At 43.8% G+C, this 21,076-nt stretch overlaps 2 protein-coding genes across 4 annotated transcripts in view; both read left to right on the forward strand.

The window, feature by feature from the left end:
* Window positions 1-948: 948 nt before the first annotated feature.
* IFT22 (intraflagellar transport 22) lies at window positions 949-5,043 on the forward strand. Its single transcript, XM_079954452.1, has 5 exons — window positions 949-1,114; window positions 2,350-2,429; window positions 3,222-3,311; window positions 4,499-4,701; window positions 4,800-5,043. The coding sequence occupies exons 1-5, from the start codon at window positions 1,076-1,078 to the stop codon at window positions 4,946-4,948; spliced, it is 561 nt and encodes a 186-aa protein (XP_079810578.1). The 5' UTR covers window positions 949-1,075; the 3' UTR covers window positions 4,949-5,043.
* Window positions 5,044-9,047: 4,004 nt separating this feature from the next.
* The window catches only part of RABEP1 (rabaptin, RAB GTPase binding effector protein 1), a 53,493-nt gene continuing 41,464 nt past the window's right edge, over window positions 9,048-21,076 (forward strand). For all 3 annotated transcript variants that reach the window (XM_079955519.1, XM_079955520.1, XM_079955521.1), the window contains exon 1: window positions 9,048-9,229. In XM_079955519.1, coding sequence (XP_079811645.1) covers window positions 9,187-9,229 — 43 coding nt within the window. In that variant the 5' untranslated portion in view covers window positions 9,048-9,186. The remainder of the gene's footprint in view (window positions 9,230-21,076) is intronic.

Here is a 21,076-nt window from a genome sequence, read left to right on the forward strand (position 1 = left end):
TAAGAGTTTGGGATTTGTTTTTTTTTAATGATAAGTAGTTCACCTTGGTGAACAAGGGATTTAACAGCATAATTCTGTACTTGTTTACTCAGATCTAAGTTATCTTTCTCTTTTACTATAACCTTTTTTAAAAAAAGGTGACTGTTGTAATGTTCTTTTGGGAAATGCTATGTGAGGTCTACCTGAAAAACAGTACATCAATATCTCAAATAAAATAATTAATAAATATCCCCAACATACTACCATACTACTGAGTAATTTCCAGACTGGGTGTTTGTGTGTGTGTGTGTGGAGCTAAGGATAGGTCTGGGTCTACTGCATAGCTGTCAACTTTTCCCTTTTCTTGCGAGGAATCCTATTCGGAATAAGGGAATTTCCCTTTAAAAAAGGGAAACGTTGACAGCTATGGTTTACTGGCAGATCTGTGGGTGATTTGCAGATTGATGAGGATTCTGCCTCCCAATCATTTAACAATTGCAACAACAAATGATATGCACACACTAAATTATACTGCAGAAATGAAGAAAGTTTGGGGATTTGGGGGCTGGGAGTGTCACTCAGTTCTGCTACTAGAAACAAAGTCCTGGTCTCAGAATTTTCTTAATTCTATGTTTTGTACAGGACACACGCCTGTTGTACTCCAGAAGACACATTACCACCAGGGAGGGTGGCGATCCTATATACATTTACCTGGGAATAAGCCCCACTGAACCCAATGGGGCATACCTGTCAGTAAACAAATGTAAGTCCTCCCTAATTAAGGTCGGAATTCTATGCACATTGACCTAGAAATAAATCCCATTTGAACACAGTGGTCGTTCACACGTGCAAGACTGGGCTTTAAGGAGTCAACCCTTTGTAAACAGGGAAATACCCGGCTGCTTTGAAACGAGCCGTCTCCCCTTTTCTCCGCCGGGGCTCAGCCTTCTCTCCGCCCTTAGCAACCGCGCCTGGCAACGTCGCGTCGCTGGGTTGGGCGGAGTCAGCCGGCATCATTTGACCCGCCCTTTCGGCCGTTTGCTCGGCTTGGTTTTCTACGCGAGGCCGAGGCTATGCGGCCTAGTCCGACGGGGCGATGCTGAAGGTGAAGATACTTTTCGTTGGCCCCAGCGAGGTGAGTGAGCGAAAGAGCGCCTGGGGTCCCTTTTGGAGGAAAGGAAAGCTCCCCACGGTCTTACAGTCGCCTCCCCAGCCCTTAAAAGCGCTGTGAACCATAGGGGCAAAGCTTCTTCTTGACTTTTTCAGATTAGGACAAATCCAGTATTTCGTTTCCAGCAGAATGCCTTTGTATACCCTGACGTGATGGAGGGAGCTATTCCTGGCTGTTTGCTTTGAGCACCTGGTTTTCTGGTACACTGCCTCTGAACATGGAGGTTCTGTTAAACGCCGGGCTAATAACTGTTAATAGAACTGCACACACCACGTTGTTTTTAGGGGTTTAGAGACAAAACCGTGGCATATCGGTGTCCATCTCATCTCATTAACATCTATTTATTACTACAATGTGCTCTCTGTGGCACTTCCTCTGTGTTTGTTTTGGAAGCTGCAGTTAGTTCAGGATCCTGCAGCAGTGTAGCTGGTAGGAGTGAGACCATGTCCGCATATAACACCTGTGCAGCTTGTCAATTTGCTACTGTCATATCGCAAGGTGTTACTATATAAAGCCCTAAACAGCTTGGGACTGGTTTACCTGCAATATCGCCTTTCCTCATATATGCCCGCTTCAGTCTGTGGAACTAGCAATGTTACAGGTGCTGCCTAATACTCCTTCTGCATTTATAATAAATTTATGTTTTAGCGTGGCAGTTCTTGCACTTTGGAACTCCCCGCTTATTGACATCAGGTGGGTGCCTTCACTGTACTCTTTTCAGCACCTGCTAAAAGCATTCTTGTTTAGACTAGCTTACCCAAATTTGTAGAATGTTTGCGTGTGTTTTGATCTGTTTTAGGTTATCACCAATTTTAGTTATTATTTGAATGTTTTACCGAGTTGTTTTGAATTGTTTTACTGCAAAGTTAATTGTATTATTCTTTCTGTAAACTGCTTTGAGGTTCTGTTTTCCAATCGAGTGCTATATAAAATTTATGAAATAACAAATAAAAAGATGATCTTAAGATTTGGGGAGGATCATAGCTTAGGGGTCAGAAAACATACTTTGCATGCAAAAGCTCCCTGGTTCAGTTTCTGTCACCTCCAGGTAGGATTGAAAGAGACCCCTTTCAGAGACTGGAGAGCTACTGCCAGTCAGTGCCGACAATACTGAGCTAGATGGACCAATGGTCTGACTTGATAGCAGGAAGCTTCCTATGTTCTATTGCTAATCTTGCTTCTGTATTCACTTGTGATAGGCTGGAAAGTCTGTCTTGGCAAACTTCTTGTCAGAGAGCACTGAAGGCATTGGTAGTTACCTCCCAACACATGCAGTAAGGTGAGTTTCAAGCAGGTAGAGTGGAACTGCTAGCAAAACATGGATTCCCCCCCCCTCCATACAACAGGGTGCAGAACCTGGTACCCTCTGGAAGTTGCTGGAATACAGCCCCCATCATCCCTGACTGCTGGCTGTGCTAGCTGAGGCTGATGGGAGTTGGAGTCCAGCATCTGGAGGTTCACAAGAAGTTCTCCATCCTTGCAAAACAGCATGGTTGCAAAATCTACAAGATTTCCTTGACATCAACTTCTTGGTTTTCTCTTCACATCTAACCAACCAGGCCTTCTTCAAGTTGAAGTGTTGGTATTTGTTACACAGTTCAGTATGTGTGGGTTACTAGTAAAGTCTTAAAATGGTACATGAAATGGGGGAAGGGGGAATGCCTCATAACAGTGGGCAGCTGCTCCAGTGCCAAGTAAGCCAAATGCAGAGGCTGGATGGAATTTGGGGCTGTGAGATTTTTTACTTTAATAATTTTTTTTTAACATGCCTTTCAAGGCACAGTGCTTACAAAGGTGGCTTACAAAGCTAAAAGCACATTCCTAACTAAATATGTCCCCTCACAAGTAAGTTCTGTTGAATTTAATGGGACTTATTCCCAGGTGAGTGGGGATGGGTTTCATCTTTAGACACACGAAAATACAATTACGAAACACGCACACAGCATGGGTAACTAAGAACTGACATTGGAAAAAGGGACCAGCAAATATGGATGGGAGCTCTGTCCTTCAGGTAGGCCCAAAGAATGCCAGCCTTATTGATTTGTATAAAATATGTATTTTTAAATTCTAGGATCCTAGAATACGAGATGCCAAATTTCGGTGGAAACGGCAAAGGAGCAGGGTGTCGGTTTGAACTGTGGGATTGTGGAGGAGATCAAAAGTAAGTGGATCACTTATGTATCCTGCCAACTTCCTCAGAGTAAGTTGGTGTAATTCAAACGCTACACCAAGCCTTAGTTAAGGAAGGGGAGGGGAGGCTATTCACGAGAAGTTGGGGCAAAGCCCTACCATTATTTTTGATCATTTAAGAAGCAGAGGGTACTCTGGGCATGTTGGAAACATGCACTTGTGTAAGGGGCATTCTAGTTTGTGGTTGGTGAACCCCTTTCTAAAAAATGAATGCCAGACAAGGCACGGATTTGGTGGCCTGTTTGCACAATGGAACTTCTCTTCTCTGCGCATTCCTTGTATTGCCCCTAAATATATTATGCAGGGTTGGAAGAAGAGGGGTAGGGACATGCAGCGGGAGCAGGGGAAAGGGAATTTCCATTGTGCAGGCGGAAATCATTCTGCTTACAATAATTACTTAGTTGGATACAGCCCAGTATGTGCAAAGCAGCTGCAGAATCTCAACTGAGATTTTTTTAAAGCAAAAAAATGATAAAGGTAGGTAAGAACCTACAAAGAGCCCTACTAGATTGGGCTAATGGCCTATCTAGTCCTGCATGTTGTTCTTGCATTGGCCAATCAGGTGCCTGTAGGAAACCTGCAAGCGGGACTTGAGCACAAGAGCACTCTCCTCTCCCTTTGTTTCCAGCGACTGGTATTCAGAAGCTTTGCTGCCTCTGACTATGGAGGCAGAGCAGAGCCATCATGGCTAGTAGGAATTGATAGTCTCATCCTCCAAGAATTAGTCCAATTCTCTTTTCAAGCCATCCAAGTTGGTGGCCGTCATTGCCTCCTGGGAGAGAAAGTTCCACAATTTGCTGCATGAAGAAGTACTTTCCTTTTTTTCTGTCCTGAAAAAATCTTCCAGCTTTTGGCTTCATTGGATGTCCATGAGTTCTAGGGTAACGAGAGGAGAAAAAAATTCTCTCTATTCACTTTCTCCATGCCATGTATAATTTTATAAACTTCTATCGTATCATCTCTTTCTCACCCTGTCTCTAAACTAAAACGTCCCAAGCACTGCAAGCTTTCCTGATAGGGGAGTCGTTCCACCCCCTTGATCATTTTGGTGGCCCTTCTCTGGACCTTTTCCAACTCTACAATATCCTTTTGGAGGTGAGGTGACCAGAACTGTACACAGGTGATGCCAGCCGTGCCGTTTCTCTGTTGCGCTTCCAGATTCGAGACTTGCTGGCCAGCACTGATGAAAGATTCCCATGGGGTCGTCATTGTTTTCAACCAAGACTCGCCCACCCATTTGAAGGAGATTGAAATGTGGCACTCCTGTTTTGTGCAACAGCAGCAGCTGTTGGAGAGCCAGTGCCTGCTCATTTCGCATCACAAGCCAGGCAGTGCAATGGACCCGGAGAATCTCACCTTGCGTAAGACCCTGATGCCTTGCTTTCCTGTCTCTTACCTATGTTTGTTGTTTTGTCAGAATTGCCAATAGTTTTAATGGTTTGCTTCTTAAACTTCAAAGCTCCACCGCTGAACAGGCTGCAGGTGGTCCACTCTAGCCTCGAAGAAGATCCTGAAGATTTCCGGATGGAATTTGTGAAGTACCTCAAGGGCATCACCAAGTTGGTGAATGAGAACCGAGACAGAGAGGAGATGCTGCTGATCACTTAAAAGCAGGAGGAACGCTGCTGCAAAGATAAAAGAAATACCCATTTAAACACACACACACACACATTCCTGGTCTTTTGCTTTCTACCTAACGCATTTATTTATTTTTTAAAAAAGAGTTTGGATTCCTCAGGTTTACACTTAAAGGAGCAGTTTTACAGCAGTGGAAGTGGCATGCATGTAGTGTAGTGGTTTGAGTGTCGGATGAGATACTGGGAGACCAGGGTTCCAAGCCCCACTCAGCATGAAGCTCACTGGGTGACCTTGGGACAATCACTCTCAGCCTAACCTGCCTCATAAGGTTGTTGTGAGGATTCAGTGAGGAGTGGGAGAACTGTGTATGCCACCTTGAGCGCCTTGGAGAAAAGAGTGGGATATAAATGCAATACATAAAATAGAAGTTCTTAGCTTAATCAGGGGTGAGAAACCCTTTTCAGCCCACATTCACTTCAATGGGTCTCATACCAGTGGCGAGCAGGGCCAGAGGCAAAAGTAAATTTTAACTTTGTACAGTAGGCTGGTCTATAAACACACATACACCCTTTCCCAGTATGTCTTATCTCAGACCAAGGACACATTCTAGCCCAACAAAAACATGGAGAGTACAAAGCAGGGTTGGTGAGGATGTAGCTGGGAAGGGGGAGTAACCTGAGGAGAGTCCCAAGGGCCAGACAGAGAAGCTTAAAGGGCCACATCTGGCCACCAGGTCTGAGGTTCAAAAGACACTCTTTTTTTGTCTTGCTCTTTCAGCTGGCTTGCACCAGAGCACTGGACCAAGTGCTGTTCGTTTTTTGGTCTCACATTCATCAGCTAGCTCTCGCAAGAGCTTGGGACCAAAAGATCCTTGTTTTTGTTCTCACACTCTCGCATAACATAGCTGGCTTGTGGCAGAGTACTGGACCAAAAGACACTTGTTTTTTGGTCTTGTGCAAAACAGCTGACTCCCGTGAGAGCTCAGATAAAAAAAAAAACAAGCATTCCAATTTTGATCAGTGGGATGTTGGAGGGGTATGGGTAACTATCAGGCTAAACTGGCTACACCTTGGTTTGTTTGTTCCTGCATGAGTGGGTTATATCCACCAGCACCTAGCTTGTGCACACCACGGTTTATTAAGCAAAGAAGTATGGCTTACTATTAAGGATAAAAGTGGCTGCTGTGCTGCACTGTGGGAAAAGATTCAAGGAAACCACGGCCCGTGGAACATCAAGGGCCTTTTCTTGTGCAATGATGGTGCGCCAGACAGTAAGTCAACTCCCAACTCTTCAATTCTATGATTTCTTCTGCTTGCATCTGTATTTCCCACAGTGAACAAAAAGGGGAAGAACTTGGTAGGCTTTGAGAATGCCACATAAGACACAAAGATCTGTAATGCACACCATTCACTTCCCCTTTCCCCCAAAATAGAGCTGATCTGCAAATCATATGGATGCCTACCCCTTTGCTGAGCAATTCCATATTTTATTGAGGGAGTCAAATTCTAACAATTTTGATCCCAGTTCATGTTCAACTACAGCTGAAGTTTGTTCTGGTTTCTTGTTTATGTCCATAAAAGTTTTGTAACCAGTTCACACAATAAAATTTAAAATAAAGAGGCACATTATAATGATTGATTGTACAGCTGCACAGAACAAGCTAACAAAAGTCTAAAACTCACTTTGGGGCAATACCTTTATTAGGTCAACTATAATGAGCACCGCAACCCTAGAGTCGTCCGCGACTGGACGTAACGGTCAGAGGTCCCTTTACCTTTATAATGTCACAAAATAGTGCCTAAGGTTTGAGTTCTCAATAACTCAATAATTCAGCAATAAGGGTTAGGAAACCTATCAGATGGGTCTGCTTTACCCCCCACCCCCACCCCATGTTATTCTAAGAGCTTCTAGATCAGGAGTGGGGAACATTCCTTTCTAGGCAACCTTTTGTAGCTCACATGCCAAGAATTTGTAAGCTTGCAGGTCAAGTGGGCACAGCAGCAAATGTAGGGTTTCCATATGTCCAGGCAGAAATCGCTGAAGGTCTGGGGAAATCTGTAGGCATAACAGCCCATTTCAGTAATGTAGATCTTGGTGAATTTCATGAAAAATAGCTCAAAAAGCTCAACTAGTTTGGTTTATATTATAAAAAAGCTCAAAAACCAACAACTTTTGTGTCCAGATATTCACTTTTTAAAATATGGCAACCCTAAGCATTTTACAATTATATACAGAAGCCGCCTTTCTACACGTACACAAACATCACCACCCCATCCTCCATCCTGGCCTGGTAAGAAGAAGAAAAAAGAGAAATTTAATAAGGCAGCTTTCAAATGAGGCCATGATCATGTGTTTGTATCTGAACTTGTAGACAGCATACTTTTGGGGGTACACACATAGACACACTTATCTGCTTTCCATCTATTCTGAGCCATACACCACATGGAACCTTTTAAACAAGAGGACAGGAATAGCATGGTTTCCCGATGGTACTTGCAAAGATTTTCAACTGCGGAAGAATGTCCTACATTTCCAAAGCAGAAAAATCATAAAGTCACTATGGGCCTGTTTCTGCTTAGCAGTGCATTTGCACGCTTTTACTCTAGTATGTGGTCATTAAGACCAAGTGTATAGGAAATACCAGACGTGGTCTTTGGGTGTTTGTGAGATGCAACCTGAAAGATGTAAGTAAGGGCACTGAACTATTCAAAGATTTGTTACAATACTGTAGGGAAGTTAGGGGGATTCCAAGCAAAACTACGACAGATGACACATTTCACAAAGTAGAATAGTCAGAAGGGTCAGACTGTGGTTGCTAGATAAACTTCCTAAAATAAGGGACCCTAAAGCTTTGGTATAGTCTCCTATGTCTGCATTGGGAGTACAGTGGTGCCTTGGTTTAAGAACAGCTTAGTTTATGAGCAACTTGGATTAAGAACGCTGCAAACCCGGAAGTAGGTGTTTTGGTTTCTGAACTATGCCTTAGAAACTGAACATGTTCCGCTTCCTGTTGAGTGTAAATTGAGTCCTCCGCTGCTATGGGAAAGCACGCCTTGGCTTAAGAACGCTTTGGTTTAAGAACTGACTTCCGGAACGGATTAATTTCGTAAACCAAGGTACCACTGTACATATACACACTCTGTTTTTCAAACACACTGACCAGTGTCCAACACACATTAGACTCACGTAAGCCCATTGACATAAATGTATTTGGCAAAACATGGACATTTTGTTGTGTCAACAGAGTAAATTTGAATGGAAGAGAATTATGGTGCAAACAAAAATATTGCCACACCTGCTTGGTAATTATTTTCACACAGGATTAAACTAACTTGCCACCTTGCCATGCTTTTTCTTTAGAGTCACAGTTCTTCTTGTGAACAGACCCCACAAGGGGAGAAAGAGGTGACTGACAGGAGATAACCAAGTCATCTTCAAATATCTCAAAGACTATCACATGGAAGATGGAGCAAGCTTGTTTTCTCCTGCTAAGGAGGGTAGGACCTGAACCAATGGCTTCAAGTCACAATAAAGGAAATTCTGACTAATTATCAGGAATAACTTTCTGAGGGTAACAGCTGTTTCACTCACCTTCCTTGGAGGTTTTTAAGCAGAGGCTAGATGGCCATCAGTCATGGCTGTGATTCCTGCATTGCAGGGGGTTGGAATGGATGACCCTCAAGGTCCCTTCCAACTCCACAATTCTATAATGCCATGTAAACCCTAGTGCAGTTTTACCATGTGAAAGAACCCCTATTTTGTGAGCAAATTTGCAAAACCCCAGCCTCTATTTCCCCACCCCCCCTGCAGTTTGAAGAATGCTCCCCCGCGCTTAATGTTTGTCACTCGGGCTTTTGAGACCCATGGCGCGTAACGTGTGAATGCGCCCTTAATTTTTGTACGCGTGTACTTCTTCCTTTTGAAAAAAATACCCCCCCACGCCCCGCCCCGGGAGTCCTTGCCAGCCACAGCTCCCCCAAAGCCGGCTTTCCCCGTGGTTATAAACCTCCCCAGCTGAGGCTCCCCTCCCGCAGCCCGCCAGCCTCCCCTCAGACGCTGGCCACCCGGCGCATGCGCAGAGCTCCCCCTCACTCTCCTCCTCCGCCCCCCAGCTCCTCGCCCGCCCCTTTTGCCTGTCAGGATGAGGCGGCTGAGGCGGCCCAGGGCCGGCGGCGGAGGCTGAGGCTGAGGCGGCGGCCCCTGTTGTGCTCGCTCCGCTCCCCTCGCCTGACTTAGCGGGCCCGGCCTCGGCGTGAGCTGGCTCAGCCATGGCCCAGCCCGGGGCGGCGGCAGAAGAGTCGTCGACCGAAGGTGAGGACGAGGACGAGGAGGGGAAGTCCGGGCGCGGCCTGCGAAGGCTTGCCTGGGCCTGGGGGGTCGCGTGTGTGTCTGTGGGGGGCGGGCAGATGGCGCTGGGGATGCAGGCCAGGGAGGCTTGGAAGGGGGGCGGCGGAAGTGTAGCCCCACCCCCACGGGGGGTTCTCCCCTCTCCCCAATATCAAGCCCCTGACACCCCCTGTTCGTGCCCCCCCACCTTTTAAATTGTCACTTCCCTTACCTCCCCCCCAGTGGTTTCTCCTTAGCAGTCTCCTCCCTCCACATCAAAGGACTATTTCACCCCCCCACCCAATCTCGTGCTTTACTTTATTCTTCTCTCCCCCCCGCCAGTAATGTATCTTCTCCTGCCCCACCACGACAGGCATCCCCATGCAACTCCTTCTTTTGCTTCCCTAACCCTTACTTCTCCCTCCCCCCTCCTCGCAGTGCTATCTCCTTATCAGTCTTCTCCCTGTCTCGTGCTTTATTTTATTTCTCTTTTATCCTCCCCGCCCCGTAATTTATCTTTCTCCTGCCCCCCACCACGTCAAAGGCATTGCCTTGCAATTACTTCAATGCACCCCCCCCCAGCCTACTGGTTTATCCTTAACAGTTTCATCCTATCTTTAGGACTGTTTCTCTCCCCCATCTTGTGCTTTACTGGTTCTCTCTCTCTCTAGCACACACACCCACACCCAGTAATTTATCATTTTCCTGCCCCACCACTACAGGCATCACCTTGCAATACTACACACCCCCCCCCCAGCCTACTGGTTTCTACCCTCAGTAGCTACTCCCTTCAATCCTCACCTCAAGCGCTCTGTGTTTTTCTGTCTTACTCCCCTCATGATGAATCTCCTGAGTTTGTAGCACTTTAAAATAATAACGTTTATTGTGGCATTAATTTTTGTGGATTGGAAATCCAACATTCAAATTAGAGTTGATCTTAAAATCATTGCTGGCAAAATATTCCACCACCACCACCACCCCCTTTTTGCAGCCATATACAGCCCATTCCTTTAGCCTACTAAGCCCTGTGCAAAAGTGAGTCCAATGTTCCATGCAACAAACACTTCAAGCTTTCCCCCCTTCTGCACAGTGGGCAGCCTCAGTTCCCTTTTCCTTCAGCTTCATGCTGTTGGCAGTTGCACATTCGCAGCCCTGGGTTATCCCATGTTTCTGAAGTTGTGGTTGACCTGTAAGCCTTTGGTGAAATGAACAAGACAGATCCAGTGGTTGAATTCTTCTTGGAGAGTAAAGGTAAAGGGACCCCTGACCTTTAGGCCCAGTCATGACCTACTCTGGGGTTGCGGCGCTCATCTCGCTTTATTGGCCAAGGGAGCCGGCGTACAGCTTCCGGGTCATGTGGCCAGCATGACTAAGGCGCTTCTGGCGAAGCAGAGCAGCGCACGGAAACGCTGTTTACCTTTCCGCCAGAGCGGTACCTATTTATCTACTTGCACTTTGACGTGCTTTCAAACTGTAATGAGAGTCAAAAGACTCTGTAGTGTTGGGTTGTGGAGTTGAATTTTGAGGGAGAAGTGTGAGTGTGAAGGAAGAGTGTGTGTGTGTGTGTGTGTGCGCGCGCGCGTGCATACATGCAGGTCCCATGTGGTAGCAGAAGTGCTCTTTCTGTACAATGAAACAGCATTTTAGCTGGTGTGACACTACTATTGAAGTGTGCTAATGGGATTTACGGTACCTGGATAAGGATGTGCCCAACTTTTGAAAATCAAATTTTATGTGGTGCTATCATAAGCTACATCAGCTACATATTTTTACATTAAAATAAAATGTATATTATGCATTACAATACAATACAATACAATACAATACAATACAACATATTTATGTTACTTGCATCTCCTTAGGAAAAAGTCAGGTAATGAGGGGCATGATAGAGGTGCATAAGATTCTATATGATGTGGAGAAAGTGGATAGGCAGGCATTTTTCTTCCTCTCTCTTGATACTAGAGCCCAGGACTGTCGGATGAAGCTGAATGTTAGAAGATTTAGGACAGACAAGGTGCTTCATCACACAGCACACATTTGAACTGTGGAATTTGCTCCCATAATTCCGTTCAACAAGATGTAGTGATGGCCAGCAACTTGGATGGCTTTAAAAGAGGATTACACAAATTAATGGGGGATAAGGATAGAATTAATGTTCTGCCTCCACCTTTGAAGGCAGTGAATACCAGTTGCTGGGAACCACAAGTGCTGGAGTGCTGTTGTGCTCAGGTCATGTCTTAAGGCTTTCTGTAGGCATCTGGCTGGCCACTGTCAGAACACATGGGTTGAACCAGGTGGGCCTTTGAACCAGGTGGGCCTCTAGCAAGTTTCTTCTTATATCCTTATTCCACTTATCCACTACTGCTGGGCTCTCAAAGAAGTTTGCAATAATTAACAGAAAAGTAAAACAGCTCTAAAACAATAGATTGTAAAACCAACAAATCAGATTAAACTAACAATGCAATAAAAGTTTTTTCTACTGTTCAGTAAAAAAATAAAAAGGACTTCTGAAGCAGGAAGGTCTTAACAATTGTTCTAAAACAAGGAGTGAATTGGACAGGCCCAAAGGATTGAGTTCCTAAAGAAGCTGAGCCAAAACAGAAAAACTACCACTTTACACATCTCCACCAGTGAAGACACATAGAGCAGGGCTTCATCTGCAGATTTTTAGAAGATGCAGGTGTGGGAGACATATTTGATAAAGGATAAATACTATTTCATGTTTTGAGTGTAATTACTAGCACTTTAAATTTGACATGAAGGCAAATGGGCAATACAGTCCTACCTCGGAAGTTGAACGGAATCCATTCCAGAAGTCTGTTCGACTTCCAAAATTTTCGGAAACCAAAGCACGGCTTCTGATTGGCTGCAGGAAACTCCTGCAGCTAATCGGAAGCCACAGAAGTTCCATCAGACATGTGGCTTCCAAAACCAGAACACTCACTTTTGGGTTTGCAGTGTTTGGGAACCAAAATGTTCAAAAACGAAGCTGTTCAAAAACCAAGGTACGTGTTATTCCTTAATAATAGCTACATAATGTTCTCTCTGGCTACAATGGTCAGGAGTTCAGCTGCTGCATCCTGGATCATAGGTAATTTCTTCATACCATTCAAATACAGCCCTATGGTAGAGTAAACTGCATTAATCCTGAAGAGTGATACAATAGTCAGCTGTCTCTTCCCAAGAAAAGGGCGGAGCTAGCAAACAGTACCAAACACTTGGTACCTGAGAATCAAGTAGCAACACAGAATTTAGGGTTATGTGACTGACAATACCTATCATGGCAATATGGATTTATTTCTATGAGAATGTCTACGCTACTCATCTAATAATATACATCACAAAGTACCTCATAACAGAAAATGGTGCTTCCATCATAGGCAGGACAGTGTGAAGGACCACTTCATCAGATCTTAGGCAGTAGGCAGGCTGTTACATGAGAAGGTGGTCCTTCAGGTATCCAGGACCCAAGCCACTTAGGGATTTAAAAAGAATTACTAACACTGTGAAACCTGTAAACAAATTGGCAACTAGTACAGCTGATGCTGGATAGGTATCTTCTTTGGCAATCACCTGTAGCCGAGTAAGATTGTCTTCCAGAAACAATGAGTCCGTTTTAACAATGAGTCCGTAAGTGACTGTGGAGGCCAAATCTGGACCCACACGTCCTTCCACAGTGGGGACATTGGTTCCTGGGCAGGGGTTGATCATGGTGTGGATTTGCCAAGCATGCCTTCCTCTTAGCACGTTTCTCCCTTGGGTTCTGAGTTCGAGTGTCTTCAAAGTCCACGACACCTTTGGTGAAGGCTGTTCTCCAACTGGAGCGCTCGCAGGCCAGTGTTTCCCAGTTGTCGGTGTTTATACTACATTTTTTTAGATTTGTTGACCACCAGCATTACACTTTCCATTTTAAAATTTGGAATAGAGTAGTTGCTTTGGAAGACGATAATCAGACATCCGCACAACGTGACCAGTCCAACGAAGTTGATGTTGGAGAATCATTGCTACAGTCTTCACTATACTGGTGCCTAGTTTTGGACTAAAACTCCATTCATCCACAGCCAGTGCATCCTGCAGAGCACCAGGCTGGATAGGCTTGTGTAATGTTATCCCATGGGCCCATTAACATCTTTCCAACCATTTTCTGGATCACTTAAAATTTCCTAACACTCTTCAAAAGGAAACCCATATAGGGTGCATTACAATAATACATCCTGAATGTAATTAAAGAATATGTTACTGTTGCCAGATCTGACATCCTCACAAAAGATACATACTAGCCTAAGATGGGCAAAGACCCTTTGGGCCATCACTGCCACCTGTGTATCCAAATACAATAGTACCTCCAGATGGTGAACCAGATTCTTCAAGGGAAGTACTATCCCATCCCAAATGGACTGCATCCCTGTTCTGCAGTCTGTTCCCTTCTGATCAGAATCAGCTCTGTCTTGTCTGGAATAAGCTTCTGTTTATTGGCCCTCACCTAGCCCGTTTATACCAGAATGTAAAGATCCTTAAGGTAGTCTTTTCTTTGGAGCTTCTTAATGTGCCTTCTCTACACTCCCTCTTTACTTGCTATGTAAAGATTTGGGAAGCCTATTTTCAGAGGGATGTATCTGGAAAAGTAAGTATGTGGGATGAAGAGAAAGGATGTTATTCGAATATTACTATTCCTAAGAACAGCAGAATGTGAAGTATTATACTGGGGCCGAAAACATAATATATTCAGTTTATGCCTCTATTAAAACTCTGTTAGTATGAGTCATCTTTAGTACTGGCTGGTGATCTGAATAAATAGATACTGAACCATTCACAATATGTTAATGCAGACAGGGAGTGTAAAATGTAAGCTTGTACACTTGTGGCTCCAGCCTAAGACTTTTGAGTGAATTTATGTGGACCAATGTAGGACTTGCAACTGGAATGGTACACATTGAAGGTCCCACTGAGGCATCAGTTTGCAAGGTAACATTCTCAGTTTTTCTTCTATGAAAAGTAAAAAAAAAAAAAAGCACAACAATGATAACCTGCTGTAGGAATTTTGTGGTAGGCCAATGGTAGTCATAGATTTATTCAAGAAGAGTGGCTCCTTTACCTCTAGTACACTAATTAAAAGCCCACGGAAGATCTACCCAATGTATTTAAAGGGGAGGGGCCAGATATGCTGCAAATAATTTAGTTGACAGGTTTGTGTAAGAAATGTATCACTAGGGTCAGGGAGTTCACTTGGATGAACTTAATGTAGTGAAGTGACCTAACATACTGTTTTAGAATTGAAAGAGGTACTGTATTTATCTGGGCAGGTAATTATGATTATTTGTGTTTAGAGAGGCAGTTATATAACAACTTCTGTAAGAAAACTTTTACTGAAGCTTCATAATATTAACCTAGGACATTCTGGGGGAAAGTTAGTTTAATCACTTCACGATTGACCAGTGGCATGTTTTTTGGAGAACAAGAAACGAAGACTGGATAATTCTTTGTAGGGGAATGGATGCAGTTGAGCAAATATCTTTATAGACAGAGAATTATACTTGTTGATCTTTACTTGTAGTGCATTCTTAGCTGCCAAATTATATTTTATGCAGTACATCAACCAAATGTGAACTGAAAAGAAGATTGAACCTTCATTTTTGTTCATTTGCAACGGAACCAGAACTGTTGTTCAAAAGCCTCTGTTGAATGTTAACTGGAACAGAAGTTTTTTTTTATTGGTTTAGAATAAGAATTTGATATTATCACATCCTTTAAAAAAATTATATGATTTTTAAATTTTTCAGTGGCTGCAGTTGGAATGACTCATGAGGGTACAAAACTATATTTTATCCCCCACTTTCCTCCCGTGAACTCAGTACTGCATACATAGTACTTTCCTCAACCTTTATCCTTATAATAACCCTGTGAGGTAGGTTGGGCAGAGAGGTGGTGACAAACCACTAGATCATCCCAGTGAGTTTCACAGCTGAGTGTGGATCTGAATCTAGATCTCTCCATTTGTAGTCTGGCACTCTAGCCCAGGTGCATGGAACCTGTTACGCTCCAGATGTTGTTGGACTCAGCCCCAGCTAACAGGACCAAATGGTCAGGGATACAAGCAACATTATCTGAGTTGCTGGTAAGAGAAGTGTGAGGTTTCAACTACTGCCCAGCTTTGTAACTTCTTCAGCCTAAGTTTATAGAAGTTACTCACTTGTCAGCCCACATGTATAGATTAGTCATTTCTGGCACATGGGTGGCCTGAAAAGGTCGTAGGAAGAACCACAGTTTAAGAGTTTCCCTGCCTACTTGCCTGAAGGTGACACCACAGGTGGGTAGCTATTTACGGGCCCTGGTATACAGTGTTAGATGGTCGTGGTGGCCGTGTACAGGTCATCTTACAATGTGAATTTTATTTATTTGAAACATACTGATATCATCCTTCATTCTGTTTAGAGTTTTAGGGCATTGTACAATTTATTTCAGGGTGGTGACTGTAATTCAGACTTGCAGATTAGGCTTGAGAAGGGTGCTTGCCCAGCATCTGCTCTGGTCACCTATCTCTTGTATATCACAGCAGTTGATTGCACTAGTTCACAGAGAGCTGGACTTCATGCATAATTTCCCCCAGAATGTCAAATGATGGTGGGATGGGGGCTGGTACCCTGCCACCATTTGCATGGGACCTGATGGGTCCTGGTTCTCAGGCAAGCAATTGCTCCCTCGCATGCTTCTCCTGAAGGGAGGCCGGCACTCACAAAATTGTTCCCTGCCATCACCACCACCTGCTTTGGGTCAATCCTGGCTTCAAGTGTCCCTGTTTTCTCCCCAAGGTGATTGGGGTAGCAGTGCATGTAAAACTACTATAGCAGCATGTTGGCTGAACTTCTTGTCTCTTTTCAAGCTGAAACGAAGTGTTTCATTTGAGTGAATCACAGGATTTAATGTGTATTCAGTTCGTTGTTCTTGTGAAGCAATTAAGTGGAGAAAGTTAAATGAATGCAGTTTATGTGAAGTTGCTTGTTATGACTGATTGGAGCTTCATAGATTTATTGTGTTTGTGATTTAGAAATTTTTGTGGGCCTTGCTGGCCAACCAAAAATTTGTGGTCGCTAGCAACCTGCTCTCTCCCAAAGGAAAGGATTGTGTCCCTGGCTTAGTGCTATGTCCCCATATACAATGTCAAGGGCAATCTTCTATTCTCTTCCTTAACTCCAAACTTGGACCTGGATAGCAGGGTGAGGTAAGGATTGCTCCTACAGTTACATTGCTCTTCCAAAGTATTTGGAGAAGCAGCAGCAACACAAGCCCCCTTCTCCCTTCTTCAGGGAGTAAGTCTGCAGTATATCAGTTTGTTGCTGCACTTCTAAGGTGCTTGGAATGCTTTTGAAATGCAGTGCCAAAACTGTCCACAGTCCCTCTCCTGATCCTTGAGGTGTGGGGTGGGGAATCATTCCCACAGTTGCACTGGGTTTTTTAAAGGATTTTTGCAGCTATTATAATGGCTATCCCACTTTCTACCTCTGAGATTGGCTTGCCCCATTTGTGTTTCATTTCCCCAAATCTGTTTCTGTAGTTTAGAGGTCAATGTGTATCTTCATGGCACTATCTATGCACAAGAGAGAAATATTAGCAGACTTTAGGGAAACCTCAATGTTTGCAAAAGTACTGTTATGTACTGAGTTGAATAGGATCCAAACTGCAGCAGTCTGATTGGTCCTAGAACAATAGGATTCAGAATGCAGCAGTCTGATTGGTCCTAGAACAATGCAGCAGTATGATTGGTTGGCAGAAACCACCCAATCATTCTCCAGATAGAAGCGAATCCACAACCTGATTGGCTTACAGTAGAATTCCGGAATTAGCCAATCATGTGCAGCCCATTGTGTAAATAATGTATATAAAGCATATACTTTGAGGGGACATTTATTCATTCCTCCTCACCACTATGAGCTGAATAAAGAGCATGAAATCACTTTGCGACTCTGAGTATATTTCAAGTACCAAAAAGAAGAAGAAAAGTGCTAAGGGGTGTTTTTGTTGTTGTTGCCAAAACAGTTTAGTAGGAACTGAGTGTGGCAGTGGACTGCTGACAGACTGTTGGAAGAGAAAAGGAAAAACCAGGTGAGAAAGGAGATGAAATAGAGTATCAAGGATGAGGGCAGGGCTGGGTGGAGCATTCCACCTTGCAGTATTTTCTAGCTTTCTGACATTTTGGGTGCCTACAAGGATTTTTGCAATGCTGGAAAACAATAGCCAAAGAATAAAAGTGAAATATGCAGCAGATCTTTTTGTCTTATAATTGCTTTCATAGCAAAAGCAACTTCTTTATTGGAAAATGTGGATTTTGTTCTTATCATCGCCTGAAGAAGAAGGGCAACATTTTTGTCCAACGGCCTGTCCAGCTACTAATTTTGTATGTTCTTTGCTTACTTCAGGATATCTTCAGGGTGCTATGCAAAAGCAGTAGTGAATGCCCTGGGTGTCCTGTAGCCTTTATGTAAAAGCTTTATCATTCTCTGTAATTACTAGAGGGTATGGCTGGTCCATCCATGAGGCAAGGTGAGGAGACTGCTTCTGTTGGCAGGATCCTCTGGGGCAGCAGATCCTGATGTTGATTTTCTTTCCTCTCTTCTTTCTGATGTAGATCTTCCCTCACTCCTTCTTCCCTGGCAGGAAGTGGGGTACCATTTTGGGATCTGCTTTAGGTGCCAAAATGTATTGGGCCAGCCCTGCTTGGGGGGGGAAACAATGTATTCTATATTATTATGAGCTGGTGATTCTAAGACCCACCCTCACAAGTTCTGTAGTTATCTCTTCCTGCTGTTGCTGCTGTCCAGTTATTTGTAATACGACTGGGTGTTTTAAGAGAGAAAAAAATCAGATTTTCCACCCCCTCAACCACACTCCTCTGCTTGCCCTCCAGCATCTCTCCCATACACTGAGAAGCTTGGGCAGCTAGCCATTAGAGGTAACTGTCATTAGTGCAGTGCTGTGTTTTTACAGCAGTGGCTGCTCTGTCTCCCTCCCCTAGAGTTAGAGTGTAGGGTTCTAGCCTAGGAGAGAAAAAGACAGCAGGAACTTGTACTCTTTCTTGCTCTCTACCCCTCCCTGCCTTTGCCAGTGAGAAACAGTTCTCAGTACTCTGTGCTACATATCCTGAACCCGTTTCCTGATCAGGAGTTCTAGGGGACATGTGCGTACTATCTCCTCTCTGCCTTTTATTCTTCCACTGGAGGTTGCCCAGAGGTACCGTATTTTTCGCTCTATAAGACACACTTTTCCCCTCCTAAAAAGTAAGGGAAAATGTGTGTGTGTCTTATGGAGCGAATGCAGGCTCCATGGCTTTAGCGAAAGCAACGCAAAGCTTCCGGAGCGCAGTGGGAGCGCTCCCGCTGCGCTCTGGAGGCTTTGGGCGGCTATCCCTGAAGCCAGGAGGGCAAGAGGGATCGGTGCGCACCAACCTCTTGCTCTCCTGGCTTCGCTTCGCTGGAGAGGCGCTGCACAGCTTTCCCTCTCTGCATAGCGCCCCTTCAGCGAAGCGGGAGGAGAAACGGAAGGGGCTCCGTTTCTCCTGCCTCTTCGCTGAAGAGCCGCTGCGCAGAGAGAGAGAATTTTTTTTTTCTTGTTCTCCTCTAAAACTAGTTGCATCTTATGGTCGGGTGCGTCTTATAGAGCGAACAATACGGTGGTCATTACTCTAGGTGATCTTATATTCCTCCAAATAGAGGAATGTTTCTGATGGATGATTTTGCTGTGCTCTTTGTGCAATTGCCTATACATTTTGCGCAGTTGCTTATACATCATGGTGATAGTGGGGATAAAGTAGAGTTAAAGAAAACCATATATATAGTGTGTTCCTGTTTTTGCTTGGAAATAATGGACAAAGATCAGAGTCTTAATGATGGATTCACAGGATTTCCAGCCAAAGGTTTTCTATGTACTGGGAAAAGTGAAATAAGGAAGCCTGCCCCTCTCTAGTTGAGTGCAATTTTCCACCATACCTCCATAGATGATTACTGTATGTGAGCAGTTTGATTGGTACTAATATAACTGCATGGTGGATGTGTGTAACAGTGATATAGATCAGTGTTAGAAACTGAGATATGAAAACTAAATGGCACCTTAAACCCAGGTTGTGGGCACAACAATGAAATGTCTAGGCGTGCTTTTTTATAACAAAAATACAAAGCTGAAAATGAATGAACTGCAGCTCTCTGCAGTTTTAATCTGAAATCTTAGGCACAGTACTGCCATCAGAGCTCAGAAACTGCTCGTGCTAATGAAATTCCCTGTTGCAAAACGCACCTGGAACAATGGGAGTTTTGAACAATGATGTAGATAGTATGACTTCAGTTCAAAGAAGAGATCAGGATGATTCTTGCATACATCAGGACTTTCAACAGCTCTACTGAGTCGCCCCGGAAGCTATCAAAGCAACTTCAGGAATGTCAAAAGCAGCTCCTGATGTGATACATGGCATCAAATGTATGCTCATTTGTCCCTGGGCTTACTGGATTTGGGCTGACATGTTGGATGAGGCAGCATGGAAGCCTTAGCAGCTTCAAAATAGTTTGATAGGCCATGAAACTCATTTGGGAAGGCATTTGGACAAGTCATTTTCCTGTTACCGTAACCTACCTTTCAGAGCTGGTATGAAAATAAAATGCTGCTCTGATGTTTGGATGTTAAATGTGGTCTGCACATTTAAATAATTATACAGTGTGGTAAACATTCAAATGGAAATAAACTGTGCTATATCCAACTCTAATTGGAGTAGTCCCACTGAAGTTGATAAACCTAAGTTAGTCATGTCCATTAATTAGAATGGGTCTCCTCTGAGTAGGACTGACAGTGGATGCAACTCCTTTCAGCCATGGAAAGTCCAGATCTTCACAAGACGGCACATGATAAAGACTGAGATAAATACTGTTGAATCTTTGGTTTAGCAGACTTGCTTCTTCCTTCTTCCTCTGTTGATGATGACTTTGCAGCTGGGGTATGCATTTTTGTCCTCAAGAAGTGACAATTTCCCCACAGTGAGAAACATCATGTATTTTTTCACTCCTGTAGTTTTAGTCTGTAGCCTCTTGGTTTTCATGATATGGTGCTTGAAGTGTACTGTACTTTGCTGGTATCAGCCAGTTACTTTGGGCAGTGGACAAGCTCTATTCAGCCTTGCAGTGGCAAATAGACATTTGGGGTTTGGGTTGTAACTTGAAAGGTTTATCTTCTTGACAACCTTTCAAACAAATATGTGGGAGGGAGGTGGGGCTGCTCATATTAATCCCTAGATTTCAGTAACCTATGGAAACATGTTTATCTCTAAGAAAGTGCATCTTTTTCCAAAGCTATCACGTGTTCAAGGACAATGACAACAGCATTCTCTTAAGAATTTAATGAAGTTAGAGCTGATGCTCATAGGGTTCCAAACTGAAAGGAAAGGCTATTCGTTTTAAAGTGCAAGGTTCTGATCTGTTGATTTCTCTTCTGTGCCAAGGAAATATAAAATTCATGTGTGGAATGAATTGTTTCAGTTAAGTGGTTCTGTATGGTGTAGTTTAAAAAAATCACCACTAAGTTTTTAATTTGTTTGACAAAAGCAGGAAGGAAACAGAGAGACCAGGAACAGTTTGGCTGTAGGGATAGGAAGGAAATGCAGAAAACTGAAGATCCAGCAAAAATATTTGTTTCTTTAGGATCCTCTTCAAATCTGTGAATTTTAACATAGACTGGATAGAATTTACAGTTTTCAGTTCATAACCAGGAGCAGATTGGTAAACACAAACACTGAAACATTCTCCCTACTCCTACTGAGTGGTTTAGCCTCAGTGGTTATAAGTTGGAAATACC

Source organism: Podarcis cretensis (assembly GCF_951804945.1).
Source record: "Podarcis cretensis genome assembly, chromosome: 15".
Lineage (NCBI taxonomy): Eukaryota > Metazoa > Chordata > Lepidosauria > Squamata > Lacertidae > Podarcis > Podarcis cretensis.

What these genes read in the sequence shown, in the direction of transcription:
- IFT22 (XM_079954452.1), top strand. Translation starts at nt 1,076, where the DNA reads ATGCTGAAGGTGAAGATACTTTTCGTTGGCCCCAGCGAG. An exon ending in CTCCCAACACATGCAGTAAG is followed by an intron (nt 2,430 to 3,221) that starts GTGAGTTTCAAG and finishes TTTAAATTCTAG; the next exon opens with GATCCTAGAATACGAGATGC. An exon ending in GATTGTGGAGGAGATCAAAA is followed by an intron (nt 3,312 to 4,498) that starts GTAAGTGGATCA and finishes TTGCGCTTCCAG; the next exon opens with ATTCGAGACTTGCTGGCCAG.